Raw genomic sequence first — 12,832 nt, 5'->3', positions numbered from 1 at the left:
AGCAGCTATTGTTTTTTCTTTAATAATGGTAGACCAGCCCCCTTATAAAAGAGTAAATAACTGCATGGGCTAATTTTGGTGCCAAATGACTCACAAATCACCCCCAGGTCAAATTCTGTCCTTGGTGACTGGCACGCAACCCTCAGGGAGACCTGTGGTAAACTTGGTCAGCCCACAATCTGCCTGATGTGGACCTAGGGAGTAACCCAGGAGCAATGGCACTTGAACAGTTTTATCATGGATGTGAACTTTAGGAACAGCTTCCACAAAAGAGATTTAGGACAGAGGAAGGGGAACAAAAATGAATGTAGATGCCATGAGAGTATAGACTATATGTTCAAAGCCCAGGATAGAACCTTTCATGTGAAAATACCTGCAAAGCAGGAGTTGGGTTCCATAGCTGCTTTGAGACATCCCTCTGGAAGCTTCTGGAGCCCCAGAAACTATGCTAACTGCAGCTCCAAGTCAGCACCTCCCTCCTTCTTGTGACACATACGCCCATCAAGGAGGAGAGAAGAGGAGACACTGGCTCTCCCTCTTCTCTTCTCTTGCTTTTGTTAACTTGACCATGTTCAATCCCCCTAGTCTTTTTCTCAGCTACTCACCTGGGTTCTGGATGATACCCTGAACAGTAGGAGGAAGGAGAGAAGTGTGAGGAGCTCACTGGCAGTTTTGCGTCAGACGTGTTTGGTGGTCACTGATCCCAAGGGCAAGGGAAGAGGTTCATGGTAGGGTGGCCCATCAGAGACAGGCAGGAAAAGTGGCCTCCCTGAGTGTCCTGCCAAAACCTGCTCCCACACTCTCTCCTGTGCTCCCTCCCAGTTGTTCTCCCCAAGGCTTTGCCTGGCCAAGTTGGCTCCCTTCATCTGTCATACTCACCAGTTTGTTCAGTCTTGACAATGACATTGTGTGTGGATTGGAACAAGTCACTGCTGCACTGGCCTGTGAAGGACAGATTGGGAAAGTCAGAGAGGGCCCAGATGGAACCAAAACTTGTAACGATGGAGCTGCTTAAACTTCTGCCATCTCACGTGCCTCCCATGTCACTTACGGGAGGGTCTTCCCTCTCAGCCTCTTCACACTCAAACCTGGAGACCGACCCTGGCCTCAGAGAATCAGTAGTCTAGGGAACTCCCATCAGCTGTAATTATTTGGCACAGTAGAAGGAAGATATTCAGTATAGTGGACATAAAATGTCAAATGTCAGAATACCAATTTTTCCATTACTAGTTATTGGTCACCATTCTGGTCTCAGTTTCCTCACTTGTAAGTTTAGGGGATTAAAATAGAGTCCCTAGATGACCTCTGTGGCGTTTTCCCATACTAAGACATGATATGAAATGAAAACAGAAAGAGAAAATCATTTTAATTTGATTAGCTAGATTCTCTGTTGATCTTAAATTTAATCAAAACCATCTTGATTAGATCCAGTCTCTAAGAAACATCTGGATAAAATGCATTAAATCTTCTCTTATTAATGCCGTCAGCACTCATACAAGCAGTGCATACCACATATCCGTGTTTATATTGACTGTAAAATTACACATATATACATGTGAATGAATCTAGAATTTTTTTCCTCCCCAGAGTATGAGCATTTCAGGCACAGAGGTCATGCCTCTGACCTCTGTAACCTTCAGATTTCCCATCTATATAATCGGTACGATATTTATTTTGTCATCAGGTCATTAAATGAAACAACTCATTTACAGCACCTAGTATAAGTAAAGCTCAAAATAGAAGCAAACAACAAAACAAGGGTGAGAAATCTGGTCTTTAGGCACTCAGAGGCAACAGCAGCATGTGGTGAGACCAAACTAGACATGAAGGTCAAAGATGGCCACTGCATCTCCCAAGCCTCTGCCTCAGGCTTCAATCAGGGCAAAGCTTTAAAAGAGTGGACTTAATTGGAGGTACGGAGGTAAATATTTTTAATTCTTCAAATGTAAGTCTGTTCTTTCTGAAGGTTCCTGGGGGTTATTTATAGAGTCTTGTTTGGTTTGGTTCTAGTAAAAGAAAAATGAGCAACCGCTGCTGTGAGAAAGGTAGGAAGAAAGGAGTGCCAAGGCACTGAATGAGGTCATCCAAAATGGCCACCACAGCTGCCACTCCACTGCCAGACTCCTATGTCCTCAGTGTTGACAGCAGCTGTCAGGGTCAGACTCTGGTTCACAGCCCTGGAGCTTACATTTCCTAAGCCAGAGTTACTTGCTCAAACATAAACGCTCTGCTGAGACATAAATGTCTTTTCCAATGGGAATAGGCTAGCTCACTACCTTTAAACATTCCTGCTTTCCAAGACTCAGGGAGCTAGCTTTTTACAACCATCACAAGAACCTTATGCCAGTGTCAAGGTCATTCTGCAAGATGAGTGTCTTCCCAGCTGGGTTCCACAGGTCAGTGTAGAGTGTGTGAGTGTGGCTAAATTATCTACAATAGACAGCATTTGGAAGGGTGGACTGTGTGCCAGGTAAGGCCTTGGGAGAGACACGTGAGGTTTTAGAACAGCCTTAATTCTAAAAGTCACTGAAGAAAATATCCTACATGTGTCCAAACCATTGGTTCCAGCCTTTTCATTCTTTTTCTTTCATTCTCTCTTTCTTTCTTTCTTTTCTTTCTTCTCTCTCTCTCTCTCCCTCCCTCCTTCTCTCCCTCCCTCCCTCCCTCTCTATGGAACTTCTAAGAATTTGCCAAGCTGGGTGCCAGAGTGTCTCACACCTGTAATCCTAGCTACTCAGGAGGCAGAGATCGGAGGATTGTGATTCAAAGCCAGCCTGGACAATCAATTTGTGATATCCTATGTCAAAAAAAAAAAAAAACCTATCACAAAAAACTGTTGGAGGAGTGGTTCAAGGTATAGGCTCTGAGTTCAAGCCCCACTGTTGCAAAAAAAAAAAAAAAGAAAAAAAGACTTGCCAAAAATTTGTGAGCCTTCTCCCCCACACAACCACACAGATCTAATTTCATGTATCTTCTTACTACCTAAGACACCCCCCTCTTACTACCTAAGACACCTCCCCCGCCCCGTTTTAAGATCCTAGGGCTAGACCCTGTGTGGTGGTGCACATTTGTAATCCCAGCAATTAGAAGGCTGAATCAAAAGATCAAGAGTTTGAGGCCAGCCTGGGCCTTTAAGAAGATCCTGTCTCAAAACCCAAAAGAAAAAAAGGGAAAGAAATCCAAGGTCTAGAAGGTCTGTTGTTTGTTAAGTGGCTAAGCAAATGATTGGGAATTAGTTATTGAACCCTGTTGGCAACCATAAAAGAAGTTTCTCTTGGAGTAGAAAATTATATATATATATATCCAGCCAGCCCTGAAAATGAATATAGCCACAAGAGAGAGCTAAATTCCATCGGACACACTTCCTACCCTAGGCTATGCTCCATCCTCTCACCTCCCTTCTACTTCCTTGTCTTGAGAGATGGTCATTTGGAGGTGAGACCATCCTTTATCTTCCCTGACAAGGAGCCTGGCCAGCGCAGAGCCTGTGTGTGTCGTGGTCGCCTCTCACCATTCCACTTAAGATGCTGCAAGTTACTGTAGAGGAGCTGGCCGGCTGAGCCCGCCGCCCGTGTGAACTCCTGGAGGCTCATGCTGCACAAGTGCTCGCCGTTGATGTCGAACTCCTGGAAGGGGATGCAGCTGGCATCCAGCTGGTTGGTGTCCAAGAGGTGCTGGAGCCACTCCCACACCTGGTATTTGGTCCAGTACTGAGGGTGGATCTCATGCCACTGACCTCCAAAAAACCCGCTGGAAACTGCAAAACAGAAGGGGGCCCCATGAGTTGCCCAGTTCTTCCTAGGCATAGTCTCAGAAACGGGAAGGCATTACTGGCTATCAGATGTCATGGGGAACACAACCATGGTCTGTATGTAGCACCATGGGTTCTGAAACACGAGGTGGGCACTGGAGAAGAGGCTGATAATGTGGTTTTTTACCCAGCTGTGGCAAGGCCACTCTCATCCCCGAGCATGCAATAAAGACACAAGATCCAAAGTGCTCTGAGCTCACCACCCTCCCCCAAACTAAAGTAGCATGAATGCTAAGCATTGCTGTAGATTCAGCAACTCCTTAGCTTATTACCCACACCCAAATGTAGTCATCCATGAGGAGACCGATTCAGGAGCCCTGTGATACCAAAATCTGAGGACGTTCAATTCCTCTGTATAAAATAGTGTAGTATTTGTGTATAACCCACACAAATCTTCTCATATACTTTAAATCACCTCTAGATGACTTGCAATCTTAATAGAATGCAAATGCTATGGAAATAGTGGTTACACTGTATTATTTTAGAAATGAAGGCAAGAAAAAAAAAAAAAATCTGTACTTGTATAGTGCACACACAACCATTGTAGACCTGGCTATATTTCTGATCTGTGGCTGGTTGAATCTACAGATGAAGAAACCCTCAGATATAGAGGGCCTGCGGCACTCTCTCTTTCTCTTTCTCCCCTTCCTTCATTACACCCCCACATCCCTATAAATATACATACATATATGCCCCAAATTCAACCAAAAATGAAGAGAAATTAAAGTTCTTTTCTCTCTGATGCCTTCGCATCTCCCTAAAATGGTCCAGACTATTCATCTGCTAACTGACATCCCACTGCCCCTGGCTGGTCACTAGCGGCTATGATGTCACTTCTCTTCTCACTTACCTTAGTGGCTCCCCATTACCCACTGAAATTAGATATAAATCTGCTGGGCTAGACATTAGGGTCTTTGCTATTTTTTAAGTGATCTGACTCTTGTTTCTTTTTCTGTGCTGTTCTTTATGCCCTCCTGCTCTTGTGGAATTCTTACCTCCCTTTCAAATTCTGACCACTCTTCTGACCATCATTACTTCCCCTACATACTTCGAACGTTTCATGTTTGGGTCTCCAGGGACATGCTTGGGATTTGTCCCAGTGGCCTCTGTCGTGTTCTGCTTATTTACAGATCTCTAAGTCCTGGCTTCATCTCCTTTGTAAATTGTACACTCAAGGTCATAGACTCTGTCTTGCTCATCTTCATATAAAGACGCCTCAGAAACCATGCCACAGTGGAGGCTGGTACGAATTTATTCAACAGAATTTTTTTCTGAAGAAATATGGAAGCATTGTGGGCACTCTCAAGATGGTTAATTTAGATACCAGTGAAGAAGGGAAGTTCATAAAGTCAATAAATACTATAGGCCCTGTTATGTGCTAACCATCTGCAATATGTGATTCTCTATGCTCACTTAAAAGAGCATCACATAGTCTGCCCAAAGTCATGGGGCTTGGGGGAGAGAGCCAGCCCATGGGACCAGGTTATAGGACTGAGAGATCTTATAGTCAGTCCCTTGAAAGCAGAGGTCAAGGTGGAGCTCTCTAAGAAAGGTGAGGGGCAGGTCTAAGTGGAAGAAGCATTGCAGGCCACCAAGCTGAAGCAAAGGCAATACAACTGAACGTGACACAAACTCAAGATACGGAGGAAAAGGCATTTTTGAAGAAACTGCCCTAACTTGCTTCAAGGTCATGCTAGTCAGTACTTCTCACGAGTCACCAGGGAATACTGCTCAAGCACAGACTGTGATTCAGCAGTTCTGGGGTGAGGCCTTCCTAACAAGCTTCACTGTGATGTTGACGGGGCTTGTGCTGTGGAGCGACAGGGTGATACAGGGCCCAAGGCTCAACACCCATAGCACCCATGACCTGGTCCTCAACACCGCCAGAGGAGAGCTGAAGGGGGAACATTTCTAGCCCACCTCTCAAAGTTCATCCTCAGAAGCAACAAGAGCAGATCAAGATCCTGAGGGTACAAAGGTGGCCGTCATTGGTAATGTATACCACTCACTGGATGGGCTTCGTACCTCATACGTCATGGCCAAACAGACATGGCCCTAGACCCTCAGCATGGGCCCTAAAGAGGTGGCCAGTAATGGGGGTAGAGGGTACAGATTAGAAATATCTAGTCCAAAAATTTAGTTGTACAGAAATATTCCCAGATATGCAAATGCACAGAGCTTAGATTAGAGGTATCCATGTTTCATGAATACAGCTATTTAAAAATGGGATATATTTTTAGGGCTCCCTAAGCCTTTGATTTTTTTTTTCCCTAAAATTATTGTGTTGCTCTAATAGTGCAGCTCTGAATTTGCCAACAAAAGGCAATAACTTTCAATAATCCAAAGACAGGCCTAGAAGACTCCCTTCTGCACACTCAATATGATTTCTGTTGAAGGTAGTTTCTGGGTCAGGCTTGGTAGCATATGCCTGTAATCCAAACTACTCTGGAGGCATAAGTGGTAGGATGGTGGACTGAGGACAACCATGGGCAAAAAGCATGAGACTTCTGAAAAATAACTAAAGTACAAAAGGGCTGGGTGTGTGACTTGAGTGATAAAGCTCCTGCCTTAGCAAGTGTGAGGCCTGGAGTTCAAATCCCAGTACCGCTAAAAAAGTTTTCTTTTTGAAGAAAAGGTAGTTTCTGATATTGCATTCTGTTCAAACTTGGGAGATATGTGGGCTTTTGCCTGACGCTGGCTGAGAAAAGATATCTCCATAAAGAACTCATCAGATTCCCATGTTTCAGTAGAAACACTCAAAATCCGATGAGTTCTGACCTTCTCTGTCATTCAGCTGACCTCCCTGTCTCTTTCAGACTTGCTAAAGAGTGGGGGGGGGAATCTTCTTTAGGGTTTGTAGAGCTTAAGAAGTAAAAGTAGCACCCAAGTTATACTCCCTGCTAAAAGGCATTAGTCCTGCTTCCTTCCAAACAAGTAGGAGGAGCAGTGCCTTCACCAAAGTCCTGGGACCTGGATGCCCAAGATTTCCTACTCAATTTAGAAGTGTCCTGCTAGGACCCACTACAAACTCTGGAACTGCCCAGAAAGGGAGCTGCTTGCTGGGACAGGTGATGGAATAAGGTAAGGGCACCTGTTCACACTTCCTCCATCAGCCTCTCATGGGAGAAATAACCCTTCCATTATTCTCCTGACTCCTGCTTTTTAGGCTCTGCTCCCTCACAGGACATGTCTGTGTTTCAAGGCAAACAAGAGCAGCAGTTTCTGATGGGGGGAGTAGCAGCAGGTGTGGGCTGGGATCAGTCCCAGAGCATCTGAAACTCAGTGCAGCAAACGCCTTCACAGTGGGTTGTGGAGCCCTGGTTTAGCAACAACTTTTTTTCTTCCTTCAGCTTCTGCAGCAAGCCACTGGCCTGATTTTCAAACTCTCTGCAAGCCTTGCCACCAGGTCTTCCCTCTCTCTTTGAATCTGTATGTTCTAGATCAAAGCATTAAGGGCAGCACCTGGTCCCCTGATCACACTCTCCCCTTACATAGGAAGGCCACCAGAAGATGAGCTGGACAGTTTAAGCTGCTAGAACCTCCTTAACCTCCACGCTTGCATGTTCTGTAGATACACACAAGTGCTGGCAATATGCACACACATCTCTCCCCTATCCTACCTTTCTGTGTGTAGGTTTGATACTGGAGGTTAAGTCCCTTGGTATACTGGGCAAGCCCGCTACCACTGAGCTATGAGTCCAGCCCAAAGTACTCAGCCATTTAATTTTAAAGAAATACACTTTGTGCCAGAGGCAGTGTTTTAGGCTTACAATCCCAGTTACTTGGAAGGCAGAGATTGTGAGGATCATAATTCCAGGTCAGCACAGGTAAAAAGTTAATGAGACCACATTTCAATTGATAAACTGAATGTGGTAGTACCTGCCTGTGATCCCAACTACAAGGGAGACTGCAGGTAAGAGGATCATAGCCTGAGGCTGGCCATGGGTTAAAAAATACAGGGGGGGAAAAAAAGAACACATCAGACCCTACCTGAAAAATAATCAAAGCAAAAAAGAACTGGGGCATGGCTCTGTCTTAAGTAGTAGTGCAACTGCTTAGCAAGTGTGAGACCGAGTTTGAACCCCAGTACTGTAAAAATGGGGACTAAATTTTTGTTAGACCAGTATTATTCCCACAATACTGGAAACTGAACCCAGGGTCTCTCACATGCAAGACAAACACACTACCACTGAGCGAGCTGTATCTCCAACCCTCTGCACCCTATCACCCTATCTTGAAATCCCAGCCAAAGGTCTTCCCTTCCTCTTCTACCACCCTGAGTGCATGGCTGCCAACCTGGAACCTTGTACTTCAGGAGCAGACTGTAGAAAATCTACAGAGTTCCAGCATTAAGAGAGAGTACCCTCAGGGCTGAGGGTAAAGCTCAGCGGTAGAGTGTGTACTTAGCATGCACAAAGCCCTGGGTTTGAATCCCAGCAGTGAAAAAGAGGTGGGAAGGTTCTTCCATTCCCCTCTGCTCCCCAGGTCCTCTGCTGAATAAAGTCTGTATTTTTCAACTGCACACAGGCAGTGACGCCCACACCCACGAAGCCCTTACCATTGCACGTGGGGTAGCTGTCCGTCCAGGCTGACTGCTGGTGTAGGAGGTTGTTGCCTGGGTTGAGATTCATTACACCACTTCCTTCCAGAATCATGGTCTGCAAAGGATCAGACAGCTGGTCAGTCAGCGCCTCATGGACAAACGTCACCGAAGAGCACAGATCATGGTGTTAATTTAGGGGGGAAAAATATGTTCTGCTCATGGCCACAGTCTTTTCAGTAAAAGCAAACCTCATGGCAATTAAAAATTTCCAGGTTTGACTTTCATATGCATGAGGCAAGTTTTTACAGCCACCCATTCATAAATGAATAATCCCTGATCAGGAATGAAGCAGAAGAAAATGCAATACCTGCTCCAGGGCAAGTCTGGCCAGCGTCCAAGTATTTTACAAAAGTGAAAATGCCAGGGAGATTTTCTTTAAAGTGGAATTTGGATCAATGAAATTTCAGACCCAGCACCTATCTGGGAACTTACTGAAATCAGATGTTCACGAATTCCCACATGCTCAGGTGGCCCCACACCTGGGGACCCAATAATGCCCCCTCAGTGCCAAGGAATGGGCTGGTCATCTAAGGGCCTCGGTCTTATTTTAGGATAATTTCATAAATATTTTGGTTTTGCAATATGATTTTGTTTCCCTCACAATACCTCCCTGTTCTGGCAAAGATGATTACACTTTCCTTTATGTTTTTATTTTGAAATTTTTTTTCCTTTTTGATGAAAGTTTTCATGGGCTTTTCTTCTGCTAGAGATCTGAAGATTTCAACCAGCTTTGAACCTGACATCAAGGTGACTTTTTTGGTCTTCAGGAGTCATTTTCTCAAAGGACCCAGTAAAAAAGCTTTCTTCCCTGTGCCTGTCTGGAATTTTTTAACAATGTAGGAATTTTAATTTTTTACACTGTAGGAATACTCCCTTCAATCCTCCAACATTTATGACATGTCTACCCCCGTGCTGGGCACCCACCGCCTTTCAGATCAGAGCCTCAGGGGTGTGTGCGATCATTTGAAGGAAGGGCAGGCTTTTTCTAGAAACTTAGTGAACATTACCCAGAGGCTGTAAAAAGTCACTTGCTCTTTATAAAATGTTGAGGTGGGGACAGGAGTCAGCACCTGAAGATCATGGAAATTTTCCTGCCTGTTTTAGAGAAATTTTTCATCCTCTTGTGTAACCAATGTCCATAGACTAGAATTGTCCTATAGGCTAATTCTAGCCTGGACACCCAGCACCCTTCCTAATTGAGCATTGTTTCCCTGGTTCTGTGTAATACCTGGGGGTGGGGACCTGGAAAGGCATAAAGTGAACTTCTAGATTCATTTATTCAACACATATTCATCAGCTCATTGAAGGGCTGGGCGCTATTCTGGGTACCAGAGACAGAGAGGTGACTAAGGGTTGAACCAGGCCAGACAAGAACATTTATGATGATCATTCACTCTGTCATCATTGTTGCTTGGTGAAAAATTAGCCTTGAATACAACTTAAGTGGAAGGCGAAGAAGGAAAGACAGGGTATGAACAAGGGCCATCGTGACAGCGAAGAGGTCCCTGTGTGGGAAAACAGGAGAGCTGGAGTCTCTGTCCTGATACCAGATTGAGAGGCTTTTCGAGACTAGGATTGCTGAGGCTCACTCCAAGCTCTGTCACTTACTTGCTGAGGTTAGTCCTAACTCACGCGGGTTGCTTAACCTCTCTGAACCGGGTTCCTCCTTTGCAAAATGCAAATAATCAGATCCAGCCTGACATCAGTTGGTGATCAAATGAGTTTCTATACCTTGAGCACCTGGCACAAAGCAGGGCACAATTAAGTAGGACAGGTGTGACAATGAGGAAAGTCACTAGCTGTCTGGATAACCTGAACCAGAAACACCACTGAGCCTCAGCTTCCCCATCTGAAAATGCAAAGCAGGTGACTAAACTGATTCTGAAGTTCCCTTCTGGAAACTTCTTTGATTCTCACCTTCGGGGAAGAAAAGCCTACTCTGGTCAACGCCCCCCCCACCTCCCCCCAACACACCCCTTTCTTTTTTATGATAACTAGGCATTTTCCCAGCCAGCTTTCCAGAGCAATTGCCCTAAAGCTAAGAAATCAGTCTGTGGACTTCAAGGCAAAAGACAACCTTCAAGTCCCCAGAAGAGGTAGCTAGGGGAGGGAGGGGAGAGAGCCCTGACTCTTGTTTGCTCAAGGCTGGGCTCCTTCCTGGCCAGCATTTGCTCAGCCACAAGCAGTGGAAAAGTTACTGTTTAACCCTGAGAGGGCTGAAGCTCAGAGCCCAGCCTGTTTGCTGGGAGGGACGGGCAGGCCCTCCAGGCTCCAGGAGGACAGGCAGGGAAAGGCTTCCCTGAAATTCTTTTATGAGGATTCACCTGCAGGGCTGTTTCAAAGTGGCCATTTTCATACCTGACCCTAGCCAAGTATAAGCCACCTCCTCAGCCAGCTCAGGGGTTTGCTTCCTAACTACCAGAAGACAATGTGTTTCAGGAACTAAGTTCCCCACAGTGGAATCAGGAAGATGTAGACTCCAATTCCAGTTCCCCTGCTTACTGTGGATGACCTTGAGTTCCAAAACCTTTCTGATCCTCATTTTTCCCACCTGTAAAATGGGAATATCACCAAACTCAAATCACATGAGGTTGAGTATATAGATAACTTAGCAGACAATAATAATAATAACAATAATATCTCAATATTCAGCTTATGGCCAAAGACTCAGAAGCCCCTTTCCTCAGGCAGGAGTCATTTCTCACCAGAATCTTCTGGAAGCACCCAGAACTAATTCCAAATCACAAAGAAGCACTTAGAATTAGAGGGTCTTAGTTGCCCCATTGCTACCTGCCCCCCAAAGCACTGCTCCCTGCTGGCACCCCCTTTCCAGGGGAAAGCAGCCAGCATGGTGAGGGGCCCTTTTTACAGGGCCTATTAAATGGTTACCACTCATAAAAGAGCTTATGTGGCTTAACCCTTGGTGAGTCAGAGTTCACTGTATTCCCCAGGCTTGTGAACAGAGGAGGTGGGGGTGGGACTTGCAGGGACTCTCAGGGAGAAGGCCTTAGGGTGGCTAGGTGAACCAAGGCCTTTGACCAAGGCCTACCCCCATGAGGCCCAGTTTTTGGAGTATAAAATGAGGACATTTGTCCTTCAGCAGCCTCCCAGGACGGTTGAGGAGATCAAATGAGATAATGGACCATAAATGTACCTTGAGAACTGTAAAAAATCTCTCTTAAACCAACGCACCCACACCCCCATATACTAATATAGACTTTCCATGGTGTATAGTGATTGCTTTATGGGATATAAAAAGCAACCCTTTTAATTAAAAAGGAGGAGGATTATTTAATGCTTGGTTTTCAGCTCTCTACTTACCTTCCCCATAAGCTTTCCTTAAAAAAAAAAAAATTTGTATCAAACATGTGAACTAGAGTCTGAAATCCAAGAGGCCCTAGGTGACGTTCCAGGCTGTGTTTCTCAGATATGTAACCTCACATCTGTTGCCTTTCTGAGCCTCAGTTTCTCCACTGGTTTAAATGGTGGTAAGGGGCGTGAAGGGGGCAGTAATGCTGATTTCCTTTAAGCCTGAGGACTGTTTTGCAGGATAAATAATATGGTGTGTTTAAAGGTGTCTAGTCCAGTGCCTGGCACACATGCCTGCCCTAAAAATCACTGTACTTTCCTTGTTTTAAAGAGAAGTTTTCAAGGGTGGGCTTTAACACATTTTACTGCCCCCAGGACTGGGTCTTCATTCAGAGACTAAGAAGGACTGCACTCTGTCACTAGCAAGTTGGGAAAAGGACTCGCTTCTCTCTGTCCTCAGCTCAGACAGGAGATCTGAGGGGCTGGGGTGGACACAGGGGAATTAATCCTCAGCCTCAGTGAGTTAGAAACAGAATCTCTCCATGTTCCCACAACTCAACTTTGAGGCTAAATAACTCTATGTGTTAAAAAATATTAACACCTACTGTTTGTACATATTTATGGGTACAGTGTGATAATTCACACACATATACCATATCTAATGACCAAGTCAGGATAATTACTGTTTCCATATTTTTCAAACATTTATCATTTCCATATGTTGGGAAATTTTGAACTCTTCTTTTTTAGTTGTTTTTAATTATATAACAAATTGTTGTAGATTGTATTTACTCTTCTGTACCTTAAAACACTTGAACTAATTCTTCTTAACTGTAGATTGGTACCTATCTTCCATCTTTTCTCTGTCCCACCTGCTTCTCCCTACCTTCCTACTCTCTAGTGGGCACTACTCTACTCTCTTCTTCTATTAGATCAACATTTCTATCTTCCACAAATGAATAAGGTCATGCAATACTTGTCTTTTGCTGTCTGGCTTATCACTTAACACAATGTCTTACAGTTCCATCCACATTACCACAAATGACAGAATTTCATTCTTTTTTATTGCTGAGTAATATTCCATTGTGCATTGGTACCACAGTTTCTTT

The 12,832-nt window shown here is 44.7% G+C and overlaps 1 protein-coding gene across 3 annotated transcripts in view; it reads right to left on the bottom strand.

Annotated features, from left to right (window-relative positions):
- The window catches only part of Ehf (ETS homologous factor), a 39,760-nt gene that overhangs the window by 12,290 nt on the left and 14,638 nt on the right, over positions 1 to 12,832 (bottom strand). For all 3 annotated transcript variants that reach the window (XM_074044317.1, XM_074044336.1, XM_074044328.1), the window contains exons 2-4: positions 8,370 to 8,469; positions 3,512 to 3,757; positions 880 to 942 (exon numbers count right to left, since the gene is read on the bottom strand). In XM_074044317.1, the coding sequence (XP_073900418.1) occupies positions 880 to 942; positions 3,512 to 3,757; positions 8,370 to 8,466 (406 nt within the window). In that variant the 5' untranslated portion in view covers positions 8,467 to 8,469. The remainder of the gene's footprint in view (positions 1 to 879; positions 943 to 3,511; positions 3,758 to 8,369; positions 8,470 to 12,832) is intronic.

This window comes from Castor canadensis, chromosome 1, assembly GCF_047511655.1.
Source record: "Castor canadensis chromosome 1, mCasCan1.hap1v2, whole genome shotgun sequence".
Taxonomy (NCBI): Eukaryota; Metazoa; Chordata; class Mammalia; order Rodentia; family Castoridae; genus Castor; species Castor canadensis.
This window is presented reverse-complemented; position numbering and strand designations above follow the sequence as displayed.